Source organism: Tetrao urogallus (assembly GCF_951394365.1).
Source record: "Tetrao urogallus genome assembly, chromosome: 9".
Classification (NCBI taxonomy): Eukaryota; Metazoa; Chordata; class Aves; order Galliformes; family Phasianidae; genus Tetrao; species Tetrao urogallus.
In genome coordinates this window covers 919,075-941,335 of record NC_136822.1, presented here as the reverse complement: position 1 = coordinate 941,335, position 22,261 = coordinate 919,075, and the positions used below count along the sequence as shown (strand labels likewise).

Genomic DNA, 22,261 nt, shown 5'->3' with positions numbered 1-22,261 from the left:
TCATGTCACTAGAAAAATGGCCGTGCAGCTGTCCGTGTAGCCATAACTCCATCGCATCACATGTCCTGGCTCATTCTGTAGCCAGCAAAGCACATGTATTTCAACCCAGATTTCCTTAGCAAAGGTATTTCTTTTAAGTCCTCTTTATATTTCTGCACTTGGTCTCTTTATTCCCATTGTGCAGCTGTACAGCTGAGGCATAAGTTCGTGAAAACTGAAATAGCACTTGAGAGCTGGAAAATGAGCAGGATTTTCTATCTTCTGATTTCCTATTAGTCACCAGAAAACTTGGGAACTCCCTTTCAAAGAAACTCTGACAGCAGCCAGTAGGGAGGTTGGTCAGTGCCAGGGCAGAGAAAAGCATACGGTTTGTGCAAGGTGAGCTGGCTTCAGCGTTCTGGTGTCCATGCTTACTCAGGAGGGTAAAACAAGCACCATCTCTGGAACGCCGCTTGCTCTGCTGGACTTTCTTCACCATCTTTGTTTCTTTATGAGATGGAAATTCTGACCCTCAGTGAAGCTGTGCCAAATTGGGAGTCATCGTTTTCAGTGCCACGCGGTCATGACTTTTAAAGAGCACTGGGAGCTGCACTTTGTGATGCATTAACTTGCAACCTCAGGAAAGGACACATTTCAGTTTCTGGCTGAATACCAAACACTGCTTTGTATATGTAAAGAATATTGATAAAATACGAAATTCTGCACATCAATGATGTAATTAGGAAATGAGCCCCGTGTACATTCACATTGCCCTAAATAGGAAGCCATTTGGGAACCTAAGACAGAACTTGGATATAAATGGAATTCTTTTCTAAGTTTCCTGTGTGTCTGCTCGCCGAGTGTTGTTCAAAAACGTTATTTTAGTACCTGTCAATAAGGTCCACTGATAGCAATGGTAATTGCCCAGTAACTGATACGATATACTAACACTGTATATAACTCGTGCCATCATTGTAAATGACAATGTAAAAAATGATAGGAGCACTTCATTAGAGATGCAGTTTGAAAAATATTCTTCCTTCTTCTGACTTCCTTCATGTTTATATTCAGATTTGTGATGTTGATTGTCATGCTAAACTGTTTTTAAGCGTTCCTGATTCAGTGTCATTTATGTATAGGCATCCTTTAGTCTGTTTACAATACTGCACTACCCTGTAAATAGTGAAATACTGCTTTTTATGGTTTTGAAAATTCAGTTTAGAGTTGCATTGTATTTTATTAACAAATTATGTACCATTACCTATTATTTTTGAAATTGCAAGTGTTGAATGAACTTGTAAATGCAGGAATGTAGATGTAGAAAAAAAACTTCTAGTTGCAGTTCTTGGGAACCTGTATGCAGAGCCAGGTAGGTGTGGAGCATTGCTAGAATGGTAGTTATTCATATAGTTATTTCCTTTAGAACAAGCAGACACTTCTTGCTTTTTGAGTCTGATTTGCACTTAAGAACTGCTCTCATAGAACTGTATTTGTAGATGTGGTAGAAGAGAACGATTGAACCATGTTTGCAGAAGGATACGTTATTTAGGAGGCTGCCTTCCTGAGGCACCTGTTCTCTGATGTGCTTCACCTGGGTGTAGATGGAGTCGAAGCTTAAACCTCTCTGCACTCTGGCTGACTGCAGTTTGTTGTTGAGCCAGTTGATTTTTTTTGTTTGTTTGTTTTTCCTCCATCAGCCAGGGGAGAAAGTTTTGAATGTCTTCCACCATAATCAGAAGATTTGCATCGTAAATGGTTGTAGGCTTAGCATCTCCAAAGCAAAGCAGTGCTGTCAGCCCAACTCTGTGCAGGCACAGGGATCAGGTCTCCCCAAAGTGCAAATAGGTGCAAATATTAAGAGCTGTCTAATATCTCCCTCTGTTAAACCATTAATTATCCGTTATGTATTCCACACTTAAAAAGAAATTAAATATTTTCCTTCTGTATTTTGATTTCCACTACGTCCTGCTCCAAAGTTCATGAGATACGTCCTTCCTTTCTTAGCAACGTGATGTAAACTCAGAAGAAAGTGAATGTTTTGTCATCCTGGCTTTGGGCAGGTTCTGTGTGGAAAACGTGGGTGCAGCTGGTGCCTTCCTGCTTGTAGCTGTAGCCCGTGTGCCCCGTTCATCAGCTGCCAAGCATACAGGGTGGCCTGGTAGTCAGTCAGTTTGGCTGTAGGCTGCCTTCTTGCTTGTGCCTATATAGGCATCATTTGTGGATTCTCTCCTTTTTGTACCATTAGACAGCTCATTTCCAGTGTGGGCCTGGTACCTTTTGTGAATTAAGCTCTGTGCTTTCTTTATAGCACTATAAGTCCTGAGTTGTACTGATTTATTTTTTTTAATTGGCACCAGTGCAGCTCTCTCTAAAGACTGCTTATTTCCACTGTGAAGCACAGATATGTTTAATGTGAATGATGCTGATATGGATCCCTTTGATAATTGACTCAAGCTTTTTAAACAGGATTTGTAACCCTGCAGTGTCTGAGAGGCCGATGGTACAGGAACAGGAGGTGCTCACTTGGACAGAGAAGTGGGGCAGGACCGTGCTGGCTGCTCCAGCTTCTCAAGTAGTTGAGATATCCTCTGGTAGCCCCTACAGTTGCAGTCCCCAGTTTCCTTCTGCAAGCACCTTCCAAGCTCTGCTAGGAGCTCTCCCTCATGGGTAGATGAAGCTGTGAGCTCAGCCCCACAAGAGAGACCAGATTGAAGCTTATGGGCTGAGGGACAGCAGAAGGAAGGGCAGGGCTGTGCCTTACACTGGCCTTGCTGAATGCAGGCTGTTTTGCACGGCTGTGGTTTGCAATTCCTGAAGCTCGGTAAAAATGTTTTGTGCTTGTCAACTTCCCTAACTTGGAAGGGTGCATGCTTGAGTGAGGTCTGCTAGGGGCAGCGCTCAGGAAAGCCACAGGTTTGTTCTGACCTTTTTATGCCAGCACTGAAGATGGCAGGAGCCACTTTAAGAGCATTTAGGTCTCAATCACAGTGAGGTGACGTGAATGTCTTTATCTGAATGTGGGCCCGCAGTCAAGAAAGAGCAAATAAAGCAGTCGGTGAACACGTGCTCTGTACGTGCTGCTGGCTGTCCCCACGTGCACGGCCCCAAACAACAACAGGTCTTTTTTCTGCTCAGGTGTCCGTGTGCGCCCACCTGTGTGTGAGCAGCCCGAGGGTTTGACCGTGACACTGTTACGAGTGATGCGGTACTGTACTGTAATTATGGCTTCCTTCGTACTGACTTCCAAAGAAAGTGTTAATTTTGAAAATCTCCGTGCCTTGAATTCATGTCTGTTTGTCTGTCATGGGGAAGAGTTCGGATTGCCCCTCCTGGCCTCGGTCGGGGCCAGCTGCTGCTGTTCTTCGGAGAGAGAGAAACGCCGCCGCCGCCGGCAAGAAGCGCAGCACGGCCCGCGTTTGGAGCGCGGACAGAAGATGCTTCCGCAGCACGGCGGCGCTGTGCCGGGCGGAACCGCGGGACGGCGGCGTTTGTTGCTCTGCCGTCCGCTTCAGCGCAGGGCAGCTCGGGTCAGCCCTCAGCGCGCGGGGCTGCCCCGGTTGTGCTGACAGCGGGAAGGCGGTCTGTAACGTAGCACCACTGCAATAACATTTACCGATTGCATTTAAGCGTATTTCTTGCATAAGTTTTTTTTTTTTTTTTTTTTTTTTAAGTTCGATGTACCTAATAAACATTTGCCTTTGGAACGACTGCCTGTGCCGCGTTGGGGCTGCGGGGGAAGGGCGCTGAGGGCGGGGCTGGAGGCGCCGTGTCCCCGCTCCGCCCGCCGCTCCGTGTCCGCCTGCGCGGGCTCCTCCCCTTGCGACGCGGCGCGCGGTGATGGCGGCGCTGCGGCGGGCGGCGGGACGGGGCGCGGGGTGGCGCTGAGTGCGGGGCGGGGCGGGGCGGGTGAGAGCGGGAGGAAGGCGCGAAGGAGCGCGGCGGCGGCTTTGTGCGCGCGGCGGGGGGAGGGGAGCGGCGTGCATGTGGGCTCCGCCCCGCCCCACACCGCACCGCCCGCGGCCTGAGGGGAGCGGCGGCGCCCGGAGCTCCGCGCGAGGCGGAACAAAGGCCGCGCCCCTCCGCGGGGCGGCGCCGCCACCAGCAGCACCATGTCCGGCGTGAGGAGAGCCCTCGCCGAGAAGGACCCCGACTACGAGGAGATCGCGGTGGCGCCGCCCAGCAAACGGCACCGCGCCGCCGAGCAGTCAGGTGCGGAACGGGGAGCGGGGCTGCGGGCGCAGAGCTGCGGGCATAGGGCTGCCTCGCGGAGGGCACAGGGCTCCCTCGGCGCGCCCTGCGTACGCACGCACGCGTGTGTGGGGCTGCGCGGCTGTATCCTAATCGCGCACGTCTCCTGGTTTCTCTCCCCTTCGGGTCCCCCCGGGCTGCGCTGCTCGCTGCAGGCACCTGAGGCCGTGCCGGGTTTGGGTTTCTCGTCTCTTCGCTCTTCTCCTCGCTGGGGCATCGCTGACCCCCGCGGCAGGCACGTGCCGCTCCGCCGGGCGGGGCTTCGGCCTGAAGCTCTGCGGGAGGACGGGCGGAGCCGGGCGGAGTGGCGCGGGGAGGAGAGCCGAGGGCGGCCCGGCGGTGCCTGGAGGGCCGTAAGGAAGGAGGGGACGGAGTCATTAACGGGGTCTGTGGTGGTTGATAGGACGAGGGGAAACGGCTTCAGCCTAAAAGAGGGGAGATTGAGATTGGATGTGGTCTTTACGAATGGGTGGTGAGGCGCTGCACGGGTTGCCCAGAGATGCGGTGGGTGCCCCATCCCTTCAGACGCCCGAGGCCAGGCTGGACGGGGCTCTGAGCGCTGTGGGTGTCGCTGTGCGTTGCAGGGGAGTTAGACAAAACGACCGTTATAGGCCCCTTCCAACTCCAACAGTTCCACGACTGAGTTCAGAACAAGCCCTGAGTGCTGCTGCCTCCTGTTCTGCTCAGAGGCAACCTGGATGTGACAGGGATGTGGCTGTTCCTGGCCTGCCTGCGGTGCGTGGCTGTGCTGCCAGCAGGTCAGATGGCCGTCCCCAGAGGTCCCTCTGGCAGCAGCAGTGCTCTTCCAGGCCTTGCCTGGGCCAACAGGCTTGGGTGTCTTGAGTCCCTCTGGTTCAGCAGGAGGGGCTGCACCAGGCTGCCAGCAGCAGGCTTTCCTGTATGGCCCGTAAGAGGCGTGTGGTCACTCACCTCGTGCCAGTGCTAACTCAGTAAGTAAGTGTGTGTTATTGCTGCTGCGCGATGTGGTGTAAACTTCCTGGGTATGAACTGGGCTGGAGACAATGTGTGCAGCACTCCCAGGCACACAGCTGAATGGGACCTGCATGTGGTGACAATACACCGGGTTTTTCCTTTTGCTGCTCACAGCTTCAGTGAGACAAAAGTAAACGAACCAGTCCTGTTCGGCTCACCTCAGGCCTGGAGAGGGGCAACCTGCCTTCTACATAGGCCAGCTCGTAGAGATGCATATGCTTCTTGTGAAGACAAATTACATTTACATAATGCTGTTTTACAGAGAGAGTTGTGAGGTGCTGGAACAGCTGCCCAGATAGCTTGTGGATGCCCTGTCCCCAAAGGTGTTCAAGGCCAGGTTGGATGGAGTCCTGGGCAGCCTGGTCTAGTATTATTAAATGGGGAGGTTGGTGGCTCTGCATGTGGCAAGGAGGTTGGAGATTCATGATCCTTGAGGTCTCTTCCAACCTGGGCCATTCTGTGATTTTGGCGCTGAAACTATCAGTCCAGTTTTTGCTTGGTGACAATTTATCTGTGTGTTTTTTGTTTGTTTTTTTTTTTTTCCAAGTGAGGCCTACGAAATAAAACAATTTCCTTCTTTCTTTTCCCTGTGTGGCCTCATGCAGCTCGAGATATTGCTGTGCAGAAGATTGAGACGATTATAAAAGAACAGTTCGCCGTGGAAATGAAGAATAAAGAACACGAAATTGAAGTTATAGATCAGGTACAAAGGATTTGTCTTACAAAGCAGTTATAACACGCTGGGCTTTTGGAGGTCGTGCAGGCACTCCACACTGTGTGTTCTCTCTTCTTTCTGCAGCGCCTGATTGAAGCAAGGCGGATGATGGACAAGCTGCGTGCCTGCATTGTGGCCAACTACTACGCATCTGCTGGGCTTCTGAAACCTGGAGAGGTAAAAGCCACGTGGGGAGCAAAAAGACTTTGGGCAGTATTTGCAAAGACTGATGTGTGGTCTGCTGGTTATGCAACCGATGTTGGATTTTAAGGTGCAGTTCATGTTCCACTACTTCAGAAAACTGCAGCTGGGATGTCAGTGGGAGGGGTGAGCAGTGTCCCTGCTGCCCCCAGGTACTTGGCCATCACAGGTTTCCCTAATGGCCAAGGTGTCTGCTTCCTGAAATGCTCCATGTGCTTTGTGGGTTGTGGCAGGAGAGCACCATCGACCTGTGCCTTGCAGCTCATCCTTGCTCATCACCCTGCAGGGATCTGCAAGCTTTCTCATCTCACCAAAGGAGAGTGGAAGTTGATGTATTTGGAACTTGTCAGGGGAAAAAAACCCAATAAATTCTGGAGTCATGAGCAGAGCCATGAAAGCATCCTCCCTGTTCCCAGGCAACTGTTCTGGTAATGGTGTGGTTAACAGCCTGAAAGCTGCAGTAAGACAGCAGTGAACCAAGGAGCTATCACAAAAAGATACAGCTGCATTAAGAAATGCAGCAGCAAAATTCCTCCTGGTTAACCCTCTGGTTAAAGGCTGTAGCACCTCTCCTATGAAGACAGGCTGAAGGAGCTGGGCTTGTTCAGCCTGCAAAAGAGAAGGCTGTGGGGAGGTCTCATTGCGGCCTTCCAGTATTTAAAGGCAGTTTATAAACATGAAGGAAATCAGCTTTTTATGCAGGTAGATACAGACGGGACAATGGGGAGTGGTTTTAAACCAAAGGAGGGGATATTTAGATTAGATATCAGGGAGAAATTCTTTACTGAGAGTGGTCAGGCATTGGCACAGGCTGCCCAGAGAGCCCGTGGCTGCCCCATCTGTGGAGGTGATGAAGGCCAGGCTGAATGGGGCCCTGGCAATGTGATCTGGTGCTTCATCTAGCAACTGGCAGCCTGCCTGTGGCAGGGGGCTGGGAGTTGATGATCCTTGGGGTCCCTTCCAAACCAAGCCATCCTGTGGTTCTAAGCACTGTGTCCTGAATGCCTGGTGTTGTGGCTGATGTGATTTGCACTGCCAGTTTACTATTTATTCCAATTACCATTGTTTCAATCAGGGTGTTACCTGTTTTCCAGTAAAAACCTGCTCTGGTATTGAAAACTGTACACGTCTGCTGAAAACTCAGATTTCGCTTGAGTGCCTTGAAAATTTCTCTACCAAACAAAGGCTCTGAGCTGAGTTAGTGGCAGCCCTGGGCAGCTCAGGCATCCCTCCTCTGCCTTTGATTTTTTGTGGGTGGCTGAAGAATTTGATTTAGGTTCTGCTCTTTTGAAGTACTTGTATCCAGTGTTGTCAAATGTCAGCAGGAGCCTGTTCCGCCCCCTGTTCCTTGCTTTGCCATGCAGGGTGTTTGTCTCTTTCCTTACTGAGTTTCAGACTTTCCTTAAAAAAAGAAGAAAAAAAAAAAGTTCTATCATGTAGAGTGTTCATAAAGCTTGCTAGTGTGACCTTGTTGCATTTCTTCTCCATAGTTGTTATGTGCTCCTACCTCGTGTAACTGTGTGATTGATTGCATTTTAATTTATTTCTAAAACTCCTTGTTTACATCCAAGCTAAATCAGTTCTCTGTTTTTAACTTGTTACTAGCATCTTTTTGTGTGGTTTTTAATGTGGCTTTCACTTCTTTTTGATTCTGTTGGCTGTGAAAGGTTATTTCTGCCCTTGGGAATCTTTGCAATTTAACTCTGTGTGGTTGCTACGTAAATACTTTGCAGATCTCCTTCTTGCCAGCTCCCAGTTTCTCATGTGTTTTCCTAAATACGAGCAGTTCCTCAGCCCAGTGCAGCTGTGTGCTGGGGTGTATGGTTCATTATGGTTACGGTGGTTGGGTTTTTACTACAGATCAGTGAACGAGGCATTGGTCAGTTCACTGGATGAAGCAAGAGCAGAGTGGGTTGCTTACTGATTTATTTTGCACGTGCCTGGAAAACTGATAGGATTTCTGTTCTACACCTTCCAAAGCCCAGGTTCTGGTTTCAGAACTGCTAAGTTCTGAAGTTGTCTAAGTTCTGCTTGCTCATGCCCGGTGCCTGATGGGCAGCTGGGAGGATGGCTCCCTGATGAACACCAAAGCCCTGGGTGCAGGCAGTCCTGCTCAGGGCTGGTGTCTGTTTGCATGCCACCTCCCATCAAGATGGCAGAAGTTGCAAGGAGAGCTACCAGTACATCCAATGTGACAGCCTTTGGCTTTGTGGGCTGGGTCTGCCTGCTGCTGGCAGAGGGCTACCCCTGCTCACATTGGTTCTGCATCAAGTGGAGGTGACAGGGGAGCAGGGCTGGCCACTGTGAGCCCAGGGGGAGTTGTGCAGCTGCATGGAGCAGGGCTGTTGGTGCCACAGAGGAGGGAAGCTGTTACTTCTTGGGCACACTGCAGGTGTTCGGGTGGCTGCAGCCCTCCTTGCTGCCACCAAGTGCATTTCTGGGAGCAGAAGGTCTGCAGGAACAGATTCAATCTGGGATCCTGTTCCTGAAGAGCTGCTGTAAGCTTTTCTCTTCAGTTACACACTTTTTTTCCTGTGAGGCAGGTGATGAGATTATTGCTGATTATGTGCATGTTGACTTTTTCCTTTTTAGCTTAGCCTTGTTTGATTCGGGCTGCAGGGAAGTAATGACTGGTTGTGCCTGGCCTCTGTTGCAGGGGACCAGGTCATGTGATGCCACCATTCTTAATCACCCTTCCATCAAGAAGTTTCTGGAGTCACCCTCTCGCTCATCATCCCCTGCTCATCAGGGCTCGGACGCGCCGTCAGCCAACCACTCTGAGAGCGACTCTCTCTCGCAGCACAACGACTTCTTCCTGGACAAGGACAGTGGCAGCCTGGACGCGGATGAGCGGCTGGCAAACAGCCTGGACCAGAGGCAGAGCAGAAGTGCTGGCCGGGTAAAGTAAAGCAGTGGTGGTCATGTTGCTATAGGGCCGTCTGGACTTGATGCTGCCACCGGAAGCTGCTCGTGTTTTTACCTGCCTTGCTGAACGTTTCTTACCCCCTCCAACTGCTTGCTCCCACTTCAGCTTGCCCTTGCTGTAAAGCTCACCCAAGTGCATGTGTCTGGGCTAGCCTTACACAGCAGGAAGGTTGAATGGACAGCAGGTCAGCATTGGTGTTGGCGCTGCTTCCTGCTGCAGCCCTGGGGCAGGAGGTGTTGTGCAGCTCAAGCCAAGGGCTTTATGCAGGTGGAAGTCAGACTGGGAGGGGCAGAGCCCACAGAAAAGAGCAAGACGTGTCATTTCCTGCAGCGTTCTTAAGAATCTCGTGTGGCTGCATGCAGTGGTGCTGTTGCCTGTCCTGAAGGGACAGAGTGGCTGTATCCCCAGAGGCTGGGTTGAGACTGCTCAGTGCTGTGTAGGGAAAGCACACTGTCACAAATGGGCTAGCGTTTCTGCAACTGAACATCTTGCAATAATGTGGCAGAAAAAGAATTGACTCTGCATCCAGTGAGTAGCGTGTGACACCTTGCAAGCAGAGCAGCAGCCTGCTGAAGCCCTTCTTAGGGTTCATAGCAGGAAGTGGATACACTCTATGTGGACCCACCTGCATTGTGAGCTTCCAGACCAGCGTAGGTTGTTTCTGCACAGGGGGCTTTGGTGAAATAGCTATGTTGTGTGGGTGTAGCTTGGCACTGCATCTTGATGGACACAGCACAGAGGTGGCAAAGGGGTGATGAGGAGCAGAAGCCATGTTAAGCTTCCATCCTGCTCTTGCTCCAATCTGGGGCATTGCCAATGTGATGAGGTAAGGTCATCCCTCTCAAATCCTGTGTTTCCCATGTCACGCCTGTAGGACAGGTGCTCAGGGCAGGATAGGGCAGCAGTCCTTGGTCTTTAGAAGCTGCTTTATCTGGCAGGCACAGAAAAACCTCTCCTTTTCATGCTGGCAGCTGCACAGCTCGGGTGGTCATGGCATCATGTCAGGCAGTTCCAAGTACTGTGTGAGAGCTGAGATTGTGCTGTAAGGTTGCTGAAGCTAGTTTCATGATGCCCAGGTGTTGGGGTGGATATGTAAGCTCTTGTGGGTATCAGTGATGTATTAAAGCTGGTTCTGTGTTTATTTATGTGGAGCTGATTCTTTTCCCAAACTCGGCCTTGATTCTTCACTGTGTAGCGATGCTGAAGGCCCTCAAGGCAGCAGAAGCTGGGAATTGGAAAGGTTCAGGTTTTCAGCAGCTCCCTGTGGGAGACTGACTTGATTTCTGATGAGAGACAGAAATGATGATGCCTTGGCCATGCTCGATTTCCTTTGATTTTTCATTCAGTGCAGAGGTGTTGCTTTGAAACCCAGACTGGAGTCATAGTTCAGATCCGTGGCACTTTGCGTAACTTGCACCAGACTAAGCCATGCAGCATCCACATTGCTGGGCACAGTGTCCTCGTTGTGTGCTGAATTGCTTACATGTGCTCGGAGAGCAGTGTAAGTGCAATGACTCATTGTTGGCCTCTCATCTACAAAATTTAACCAAATCTTACTTTCCTAGTGCCAAACAGAATAATGTTTAAGAGGAACATGTGTTTGCCTTATTCTTTTCTTCTACCCCCAGGACAGTTTGGGTGTTTCTAGCTCCCAAAAACCAGGACAACGAAATGCTGGGCTGTCAAACGATGAGACGTCACGGCTCTACGTGAAGAAAACAATTGTGGTGGGCAACGTCTCCAAGTTAGTATCCAGAGGCCTCGTGGTGGCCTTCGGTTCAGGATCAAGCAGAATAACAGGTTAAAACTAGGAGACAGATTGGGCTGTGGCAGTGTTTGTGTTGCCCTGGAATGACTGTACCCAAGGTTGCCCTCCCTGAGCTGTGTGGCTGGGGTGATTTTTAGGAAGCTGAAGGCAGGTCAGGGTTTTAACTCTCTATCCTTGCACTGCTAATCAGTCTCCAGTTGTACAGCAATTAGCAAATGTTGGCTGATGAGACTTACTGTTAGGATTGTGTCTTGAAAAATCTGCCTAATCCTGGGACTGGAATCAAGTATGAATCAGATGCTTAATAGCAATGTGTTAATATTTATGATAGCAGAGTTGCTGATGTTCTGGGCTGGTTTCACTTCTTGATACCTCACAAAAGGGATTTGATGGTGTTACAGTATTAAAATTAAGCTTTCCTAATTAAGAAGCACATTTTTAAACAGATGAACTTCATATGACAGTTGTGCACTAGAATCAAGGGGAAATATTGAAAGTATGGAGTAAATTGGGGGGTTTCTCTTTTTTCTCTGCAGAATCTGAACGGTTATAGAATAAGAAGTAGAGGTGTACAGGGACAAGGCATTTTACCTTCCCTAATTTTTTTTTGCCTGATCTTTGCCAAAGTACTTCTGTCCATTTGAGATTTTTGTCTTGTGTTTGTTTGCTTTGCCAGGTACATTCCCCCTGACAAGAGAGAAGAAAATGATCAGTCGACCCATAAATGGATGGTGTACGTTCGAGGCTCTCGGAGAGAACCCAGCATAAATCACTTTGTCAAGAAAGTTTGGTTCTTCCTACATCCCAGTTACAAACCCAATGACCTGGTGGAAGTAAGGTAATAAAGAGTTCTTTCTGTTGCTACTCTGTCTTCATGTTTGCCAGGCTTACATTTCCATGTTTTTTGAGTCGAACTTGCCCTTCTTTTCCTGATTTTTCTCTTGCATATCTTACTTGGGCCTCCAGCTTGTCTTGATTTGCTCTTAGCATAACAGTAAAAATAAATCAGTTTTTGCCTAAAATATCCTAACCACTTGTTGGATTTCCCTAGTGCCAAAAGCATTTGTCAGTTTCATTACACATTCTCCCTGTGAGGTGGTGTATCTGTATGCATTGGGCTGTCTGCTGTGGAGGTGGTGCTTGTCAAAGAGGAGTTCTCTGCCTGCCTCCCAGCACAGCGTGGGAGAGAAAGAGAAGTCTCAGGAAGCTGTCTGACCAGTAGCTGTTGTGCCAAACATGCATAGATCATTAAGTTTTGTCCTTTTCCCAATTATTTCTCTTCCATACTGAGATCCGTGACGTTGACTTCATGCTTTGAGGAACCAGTATCCCATCAGTATAAAGGTATTGGTGCTGCAGAAACAGGGCAGCTTCTCTGTCCTTTCCCAAGCTATAGTCAGAATTGTGATCTGTTGAGATCAGTGAGCTCGGTTCTGCGTCCACTAATGCAGAAAAATGCCCTGTCTGTTCTTCATTCTTGTTACTTTGGACAAGGCAGTGGGAGAATACCTTCAAACTGCTTTGTGTTATGGTGAAGAAATTATTCTCCGGAGGATGGTCAGCTGCCTGTCTGGAAGAAAATGGGTGGACTGATAGCATGGCTACAGGATGGCATGCTATAGGGAGAATAGGGAGCTGCCTTTCAGTCAGCTTCAAAGACGTAGCTGAGCTGAGAAGTGTCAGAAAGGCTCAGTAATGATTCTGAAGAGGCGATGCTGAGCAGCATGAAAACAATCTCTGTTGTATTTCTGGTATAACGCACTAAATGACTCTTGGCTGCTATCTTTCTGTGCCTTTCTCAGTTCCCAGTATCTAATGTCAGTACAGTTTCTCTTCTATTTTAGTCTCTTCTAGTGGATTGATTTCTTCTTGTCACATAGTCCCACTCATTTCAGTGAACATTCATGTTCTGGACTAAAAATAGCATTTAAACCTCTGGTTTCATTGCAGAGGTGCATTTGAATTTACAAAAGCAAATATATATTTTTAAAAAATCATGGTGGATTCCCTCTTTTCAGATTGGAGAATGACCCTGGTGGAGCTGGCTTTTCCTTGCAATTCACGTATTGTTTCGTTGGCTTTAGATCTCTTTCCTGCCAGATAGGGAACAGCAAGAAGAGATTGCAAAATGTTGCACTGAAAACTCAGCTTGCAGCAGTGTCTTAAGAGCTGACTTAGGTGGTTTTGTTTGTTTCTGAAATTAATATTTTTTATTTGTCTTTACACAGGTTTTTTTTCATGTTTGTGTTCAATATTCTCTCAACCACCCATTACAGCATCTTCTCTGTCCTGTTGTTCAAAATAAAAGTAGGTTTTCAGCTGTCCACAGACATGACATTTTGTGGTTGGATTGCATTCTCTCTGGCAAACAGAAGGCCTGAAGATAGCTTTAGCTGTCAATTAGCCAAGCAGTCTTTGGCTTTCTGAGGAAGAGGCTTTTGGAGGCTGAACCCTCTGTGCATGCATCTTGTGAATCGTTGTTTGCAGGGAACCTCCGTTCCACCTGACCAGGAGAGGCTGGGGAGAATTCCCTGTGAGAGTCCAGATACACTTCAAGGATAGCCAGAACAAGAGGATTGATATCATACACAATTTGAAGGTATTTGACCTGAATGCTTCAGAGAAAGGCAATGAGTGAGCTCCTGTATAATCTAGAGTGTGCCTGTGTGCTTGTTCATGCTTCTGCCTCTCTCGAGTTTGTCCTACTGCTCTTTTGCATATGAATGGTTGTACTGGAGAATCAGAAGAGGTCCAGGAAAGCCTCTCACGTGCCTGTGTTAGAGGCCATGCTATAGCCAAGAATCCCAGCTTTGCAAACAGAAAACATTTACCTCTTGGTTCCCTCCAATATGAGGTTTTTAGCATACTGTCATTGGCTTTAGCCTGACAGGTCATTGCAGGGTCATCTATCTTTGGTAAAGTGACTGCTGTGCCTTTCTGTTCCTTCTGCACTTGCGTGTATCAGCCACAGATTCTGCCTTTTGGTAGAGTAGGCAGGGAGGGGCAGGGATTCCTGTCCATTCCTTGTCTCCAGTCATTTACCTGTCCTGTGACATTCAGTAGGATTTGGTGTCTGCAGCAGTCCTGGAAAACTAGGCCATGCTTTTGTTTTACTTGTAATTAGCAGTGCCTGGCATTAGAGGCATTAAGTCCTGAGCTTGTTTATTTTGACGTGAGCCGCATGATTAGTTTCATTTAAACCCTACTTGCAATAATGAATTTTCTGCTGCTGTAAATTCCTTGTTCCAGCCACGTGTTTGGGTTTCTTTTCTTATTATTTACTCATATTTAGGTGCTCCTCAAATGCTACCCTTAGGTTAAAAGGGCTGTCTCCCAACAAATGCCATTTCCCTCAGCTTTTCTGCTCCCTCCTGTGTCAGTGCAGCCCTGGGTTGTGTTTGGCTGCTTTGTAGAAGAGGGTCCTTAGCAGCACATGCATTTCTGACTCCGTGGTTTAAAAAAATGACATATTTCCGCTCAACCTCTGTAGTTCCAATTTATTTTCGAGCTGTTTTGCTGTAATTTACAGTGCAGTGTATTGCTTTGCCCTTGTTAATCTGAGCCTCTTGCATTGTTTCCCCAGTTGGACAGGACTTACACCGGCCTGCAGACGCTGGGCGCAGAAACGGTGAGGCAGCAGGTGGTGGGGTGGGTGTGATAGCTGGTTCCATTGAGGGTGTTTAAAAAGAAATAAGATGCAGAGGACTAAGCACTGAGTCCAACTTATCTGTTTTCACAATTTCTGGAATGAAGATTTCGATCTGTTGCGATATGAAATGCTTGCGACACCCTGTGCGACATGACAGTGCTCCTTTTTCCATTTCTGGTTCAGGGAAAAAAATTTAACAAGTACTTCACTTCGAGAACTTGTTTGCAGGGCCTCTGATACCAGATGTCTCACTTTCCTTTCTGATGTGCTGCAGGTGTCGTACATCAGGATTTAAATTTAAGATTTTGCCTAGCTGTTCTGCTGACATCTTGCAGTAGCTTAAGCACAGCTTCTGCCTGTGCCATCTTTTAGTAACCTTGTGAAAAAACAACTCTTAAAGCTGTAAATAAAATAAATGAATAACTCAGTCTGTTATATCCCTAAAGTGTGTCTCTTATTTTTCCCCTGTACTGTAGTAAATGGAAAAATTTTATTGTGGAACTACATTATTCTAGTCTGGAGAAAGCATTAATGTGAGATGACCACATTACTCTTCAGAAATGTCTTTAAGTTTGACGGTATAGTAGTGGTGTTATCAAAATGCAAGCTGAGCTCTGTGCCAAGCCCAAGGGATTGCCTGGGAATGGGCTCTGTGCTCTCACAGTGTTTGCTGCTCAGATTTCCCCATGGATGCTGTTTTACTAGAGCAGCGTAGTGATGTGGGATTCTTGTCCTGCACCAGGTGCTCCTGGACCTCTGGGAAGCCTTCCTGAAATGAATGGGAGTTTTGTGCAGAGCTGGGGGGGAGGGAGAGATAGGATTCCAGCCATTATAAAGTAATTGCAGTGAAAATGAAAGGCATGGCTGTTTTTTTTTTTGCTCTCTTTACCTAACTACCAAATACTAATGTCACTGATTTCACCTGTTTCTGGAAGGTCGTGGATGTGGAGCTGCACAGACATTCCCTTGGTGAGGAGTATCTCTTCTCCCAGTCTTCAGAATCGGACCTTTCTGATGCTCCAGCATCTTTACCACTGCCACTGAGTATCCCAGCACCAGTCAAAGCTTCTTCACCAATCAAACAGTTGCGGGACTCCAGCCCAGATGCTTCTGCTGACAAAGGTAAAGCAGATGGGTACTGGTGAGATATGAGTCCTTGGAACTTCCTCCCTTCTGGATACCTTCTCCTAGTTGTTTTCTTGGCTTAAAGGGTATTTATTCCGTGCTCCTTGCTTGCCCCGGGTGGTTATTTTATTAGTGCACAAGGAAACACAATTCAGAAATTGTGACCGTTTGTTCTCATTTTGTTTTTCAACTTGTAGTTTGCATAGGGGGCTGTTTTTCTAAAATTAGTGAATGTGGGCACGTGTGCAGCACACGCAGTTGGACAGAGGCTGTTTAATAGAACTTTTGCATTCTATTTTCAGAGAGCTGCTAGGTTTGATAGTCTAGTGGTGTGTTCAGTTATTTATGTTTGTTCCTAACATGAGATGAGCTTGAAAAAAAAAATCTTCTAATGTAACTGAGGTGTTGAAAGGGCAGAGCAAAAAAGACAAAAAAGATGTTGTGTTTGTTTGCCTGAAGGATGGCATTCGTGTATCAGTCTGATTCTCACCTTCCCCTGAAAGGTCTGGCAGTGCAGTGCCCTGCAGCGTGCCAGCAGTTCATGCTGCAGCATCATGTGAATTGCCTGAAGCAAGCTGGGTGCTGGCCAGGTGGACACACTATTCTGTTTTTAAGTTTATGTGAAATAGGAAAAACTGCATCTCTGTTAGCATTTAACTTATTTTTCTGGAACGTACAGTGTGAAGATAAGCCTCAGTTCTCTGGGCTGGGAAAAAAAGAGTCTTTGATGGTTCTTGTGTTTTGATATGAGAAATTTGCTGGAAACAGCAACTTTGTATTTCTAAATATGATCAGATAACATGACTGTATTCCTTTTGTGATCTATCCTGATTCCTGTATTAAGGAATGACTGCAGTGCTGATGTTTTGCATGATGCATTCTGCCAAGGGCATTGTTATGGCTCAGCAAGAACGTCTGTTGTTTGAGTGCAGTGTTTTCTCATGGAGGCACAGCCAAAAAAAAAAAAGGGGAAAAGAAACAGATGTTAAATGCACAGGATTTTATCAGAGCATGAAGATATGCAGTAGCTGTAGAAGAGGGAGGAAGTAAACTTGCCTCCCATGCTGACTGACATAGCTTCTCTCATCGGGTTAATTGATCTCCTTTTACCTCAGGTAAGACAGATTCTTTCTCCCAGGTCAAAGGCAGTAGTTGGTCTCCCTGTATTTTACTCCAACAGATGTACTGAGGGATTTCCTGTGAAGGAAATTTTTGCCTTAGCTGTGCAGAACCCGGACTGTGGTCATGGAACTACCAGCAGCTTTTGGTCATTGGAGGGGCCTTTTCATAAGACACTGCACACTGGCTGGTGACCTACCAAAGCTGAACAGGCTGTGTATGATAGCATTTTGCTCTTTGGTTCAGGGACAGATCCACCAGGCTTGCTTAGGAGGAAATCCATTATCACCCTTTCTCCCTTTTCAGCACCTCCCACCAGCTGCTGTCTCCTTCTTTCCTTCCTTTGAGAAGGTATTTGTTGAATCCTAGTTATGTTTATGTAGAGAATCACAGTAAGGCATTAGGCCTCTCAACCTAAGAATTATTTTTCTTCTTTTCCCTGTTTTAATCAGGATTCCCTGGGAATGCTGAAACTGAAAGACATGCCACGTTTTATTCCCTGCCATCTTCGATAGAACGGACTCCCACCAAATTAGCCACACAGAAAGTTCCCTTTGGTTCTCATGGAAATTCAGCCTTTCAGCCCATTGCAGCTAGCTGTAAAATAGTGCCTCAAGGTCAGATTCCAAGCCCTGCAGAGTCGCCAGGAAAATCCTTCCAGCCTATCACCATGAGTTGCAAGATTGTATCAGGTGAATGTTAGTTTACATATCTGAGTGCTTCACTCTAGAAAACCAGAGATTGAACCAGTTGGACTGGTTTTGTGTCCTTTCTCTGCCTGCCTGTGTTTGAACATCAGGCAGTAGGAAACTAGAATGAGGAGCTAAACACAGTAAGCGTGAAATGCTTTGCGTCAAATCAAAAAAGGGATGAGAACTTTTCTTTCCCTGATAATGAATGATTTTAGGTATGAAGATCGTAGTCTTTAACTGGAGAGAAAGGCCTAGGCAAGGATGCTTCTTCCATATGTGCTGTTTGTGTGTGGGAAGAAGCCATTCTTCTCCCTCCCTCTTCTGGACAGCAGGGATTGATTAAAAAGAACTTTGTTCTGATTATTGGGTGACGAATTTTCAACCTTGTTTGCTCAAATGGTCCATCTTGTACTTATGATATCTCCTCAAATGGAGCGACTTTGGTCTTCCTCTTCCAGAAGTGCACCCTCTGGATTAAATTTCCAGCTCGCTGCAGTGAGTAATAGGGTGCTCTTTGGGTAACTTCTCAACCAGTGGTGGCCAAGGTGCTGTTTATTCACTTAGCTTACAGAGCTTTCCCTGCCTGGGCATGATCCCATCCACTGGAAGATACTTTGCATCAGAAAGTTTTTACGTGCAGCTCACTGTGTCATGTGTGAAGGTGGGAGATGACCTGCTGAATGGCAGAAAATGAAGCACCAGCTATCACTCTGTGTTTTCTGATCTGCTCCCACGTTACTTTTCTCAAGTATCAGGATGGTTTTTTGTTTGTTCTTAGATTTCAATATTTTTCTGTGACATCTTTTAAGTAGTAGTGATTTATATTTGAACCTATGCCTTGTGCTTTCTTCTTTCTCAATAAAATACTACTAATCTTCTAATAAGCTCTGCTGCTAATCTTCACTCTACTAATTCTTCTTTTTCCAAGCCTGTCCAGAAAGCAAGAAGTATAGTGCATTCTATCTTTCTCAATATCCTTGGATTATTCTGTTGGTTTTTGCTGTTTAAATATTGCTCTAAGCATTCCTCCAAGACTGCTGTCTGCTGAGAAGCATCACCCTTCCAGGTTCCAACAGCAGCTTATAAGACATAGGGATTATTTATGCTCCATTTTAATAGTAAATCGCTGCCAAGAAAGCAGATTAACAAGCAGCTGAAGTTTAGTTACTTGCTGCCATCTTGTCACTTTCTTGCCTGTCCTTTTCTCCACGTTTCTTGATTACCCCCTTGTGCATTTTTTTTGCTTCTGTTTTTCTCTCTCCTGGCCTTCTTACCCCCAGGTTGCATGTGTGCCTTCAAGAGTATCTGCTGTCATGAGAGCAGTGAAGAGACAAGATTGGCTTGGCCTGGCTGCTGTTTCACACAGCCTTTTTACATGAACTGTTTGGTCCTTGGCCTGGATGCCTGCATTATGGGCTCCTTGAGGGAAGGAGAGTGCATATCAAAGAGCTCAGCTCTCTTCCTTTATTTTCTTGGGTAGTCTGGACTTAACAATGAGAATGATGTTAACCCACCTCAGAATTCAAGGATGGGCTAGCTGGCTTTCTAAGATCTCTTTGGACCCTGTTTGGCTCAATGGATAAAGAATGCCCAGGATAGGTACGAGCTCTTATGCTTCACACTCCTTTAACTCCCACTTTATTCTTTCTCTCTCTTCTCCAAGCTCCATGATCTGGCTTAGTCTTGGAAATGCATCCTCAAAGACATTCCTTCTCTAATCATTTGTTAACACACTACTACTGCTGTATTTTTGTGTTCTTACAACATTGATGAGATAGAAGCATTGGACTTTTTTTCTGAAGGTTCTCCAATATCGACCCCTAGTCCATCTCCGCTACCTCGTACCCCAACCTCCACTCCGGTGCACATGAAGCAAGGCTCTGCTAGCTCAGTCATTAATAATCCATATGTTATTGTGGACAAGCCTGGACAGATGGTTGGAGCAGCAGCCACAAGCACAGGTGTGTAGTGTGACCCCAGAAGGCAGAGTGACTTCATCTTACGCATTTTAGTTTACTGTTCCTTTCAAATGATAGTGTAATCATTATATTTCAGTCTGGAAAGTTGGAACTGTACTCAACAAAGAGAGAATGTTTGCTTGAGTGACCTGTAACATGGCTGAGAGTGTGTCAGAGTTGACTTCAATTTTATTTAGGAAACAGCACATAGTGTAAAAGTTCTTAACAACCATAAAAGAAAGGAGAGAAAGTAGTATGGACTGTGTGGTGAGTAGAGGTTTAAACACAGACAGTGCACAGGTGGTTGGGCAAGGACTGTGTCTTGGGTATGGGCAGAGAACACGGGGAGAATTGCAGCAGCTCACAGATGTGGTTCTGAGTCCAGTGCAGGAGATGTGGCCCACAGCTCTGCGTTACCAGAGCGGGTGTTGTGACCAGTGTGTTTCAAAGCATGCTTTGTGTTTGTGTAGGTGTGTACTTACTGGCATCTCAGGGTAGTTCTTAGAACCAGCTGTTGAACTGCAGTGCCCATGTGATGCTAACTGTTCTTTGGACATGGCTGGAAAATGCAAAAAAATCCCTTAACGCTGCTGATAACACAGCTGTCACACTGTGTCCAGTTTCCTCACAGAAGGAACTAGTAGAGAAAATATAGTAGTAGCTGAATGTTTTTAGTGTATCTGGGGGCTTTCCTGATATGTTGGTTTCACCAGTAGGGTTTTTGTTTTTCTTTTGCTGGTTTTTCCTGTTTCTTCCTTACCTCCAGCCTGACTCTGTTCTGCTTACATGGTTTGTTGTGGTTTGGTGACTGTCGTGTTCTCCTAGTAGGGAACTTTACATGGAGAATAGGATCTGGAGAAGCACCAGAGGGTATGAATATTCAAGTCCAAATGCTACTGAAGTGCACCTTCATGTAGTTTCCCACTACATCAATGTGATATCAGTTCAGACTGGCCTGAAAAAACTGCCTGCTGCCTCTCCCTTCCCTCGTGTTCCTGTCATTTCGCCCTGTCCTACACAAACCAAGTCAGATGGGTGGCAGAGCAGAAAATTAGTGCCCTCCCCTCTCCTTATTTTTTGTTGTTGGACACAAGCCCTGTGTGGAACAAGGGGAGTATGGAACTGGCTTTCTGGCAGCAGCAGCTAGGTAGGATTGAGTAGAAAGTGACATTTCAGACAAAATAGTTATTTTCTATAAAACTTTTGATCATATTTAAGAGGGTGACACCTGAAACTTCATGTTTTGTGGAAGCCAGCCTTTATGTATCCCATTGTTTTGAGAAATGGCTGCACAGTTTACTTATAAATGTAGGTGTGAGTTATAATGCATGTGAGAGACTATGAACTTGTTCTCACTGTGGTTTTGGCATCTCTTTATCAAAAGAAGCTACAAAACCAGGCTAGTAGCAGTAACTGAATTGCTGCAGGGCAGCAGCTGTGGGTTGTATACAGCGCTGCTAATACAGAGCAAGTTTGTCACTGGCTTTTACACTCAGACCCTCACCTGCATAAGGCAGCAGGTGGGTACTGTGGGCACACTTTCCAGGAGCAGATCCAGGAACCTGTCTTCATCTCTCACTTCCAGTTCTTCGTCTTCCCTCCCTTCCTCTCATTACTGCTCACCCAGTGTGTCCCTTCTTTTCTGACCTTCCTCTTTCCTTCCATGCCATATTCCTCAGATCCTTCTCAGTGCCATGTCTAAAGCTAGAGCAGGTTCAGAGGGCTTCAGGGCAGTAGAGGGAGCTACATTTGTGGCAGCAAATTCTAACTTGGGAGCTTGTTTACTGTTGTCATTTCTTGTAGTTCACCTGTAGCCAATGCGGGCAGTCATCCAGGAGCTATCTTCCAATTTGCAACAGACAGCTCCGAGTGAAGAAAGAGCTGTGTGGGCTGCAGACCCTCCACCTGGGAGCTGTGCTGTCCTCCTGGAGCTGCAGAACCATGTGGGGTTTGGGGTCCAACAGGGGGAAAGTAGAAATGGGAGACCTCCAGTATTGAAAAATAGTCTCCTTTTTCATTCCGTACAGGTGATGGGAGACAAGGACCTAGTGTATTTGTAATGAAAAGTAGTTTGTTCTGTGCCCATGCCAACACCCGCTGATGTCCCTGTTATGTGCACCTCATGGACAATAGAGAGTTGAGATAAACGCCTCCTTTGTGATTAGAAGGGTGTCATGTTGAGTGGCACTGCTCCCTGCCCTGCCCTGAAGTCTGCCTTGTTTCCCAACACACAGGGAGCCCCACCAGCAAGCTGAGCAGCGTTTGTCAGGCCTCTCATGGGGCCGGGTCTCCTGTACCGAAGAGCCACGGGAGCAGCTTTGTGACCTCAGCTGTCAAGGTAATGTTCTTATGGACATGCTTCCCATTAAAGGCACAGCTTTCAAAATGTCTCATCTGTCAAAAGACCTCTTTTTTTAGCAGACTAGGATCTGTTTCGCTCTGTTAATGACAATATATAATTAAACCAGATGTGCCTACTTCAAAAGCTCTACTTGGTTTATTATTTTATGCTGCAGCTGTTCCTAGCAGTCTTAAAATAGGTAATTTGCTGACTTTATAACTGCCTACGTTCAGAAAAATAATCATGCAAATAGCAGAGTAACTGAACCTGTAACCAGTGATCACAGGGTTCACATTCTGATCTGCAAAGCTCAAATGGTACAGAGCTGATCTATCAGATAAAATCCTTCCCTGCACAAGATGTGGGAGAGGTATTTCTGACAGGCAAGCAGCACCAGTGAGCCTCTGCCTGAAAGCAGCTGCTGCTCATGGGAGCTATTCCCTGTCTTCGTGACTCAGGAACCTTAATGTTGGTTGTGGAGGGGAAGGTTTTCCAGTCAGCTTGCAGAAAGCAGATTGTTTCCCATTTGGAGCTGAAGTGCTTCCCA

General features: G+C 46.9%; 1 protein-coding gene across 1 annotated transcript in view; it reads left to right on the top strand.

The window, feature by feature from the left end:
• Positions 1-4,088: 4,088 nt before the first annotated feature.
• The window catches only part of YEATS2 (YEATS domain containing 2), a gene marked incomplete at both ends in the record, with an annotated part of 41,276 nt that continues 23,103 nt past the window's right edge, over positions 4,089-22,261 (top strand). The window contains 12 exons of the mRNA XM_079539897.1: positions 4,089-4,188; positions 5,826-5,923; positions 6,020-6,112; positions 8,793-9,035; positions 10,691-10,806; positions 11,507-11,668; positions 13,318-13,429; positions 14,414-14,458; positions 15,415-15,601; positions 17,176-17,415; positions 19,218-19,376; positions 21,608-21,711. Of these exons, the coding sequence (XP_079396023.1) occupies positions 4,089-4,188; positions 5,826-5,923; positions 6,020-6,112; positions 8,793-9,035; positions 10,691-10,806; positions 11,507-11,668; positions 13,318-13,429; positions 14,414-14,458; positions 15,415-15,601; positions 17,176-17,415; positions 19,218-19,376; positions 21,608-21,711 (1,659 nt within the window). The remainder of the gene's footprint in view (positions 4,189-5,825; positions 5,924-6,019; positions 6,113-8,792; positions 9,036-10,690; positions 10,807-11,506; positions 11,669-13,317; positions 13,430-14,413; positions 14,459-15,414; positions 15,602-17,175; positions 17,416-19,217; positions 19,377-21,607; positions 21,712-22,261) is intronic.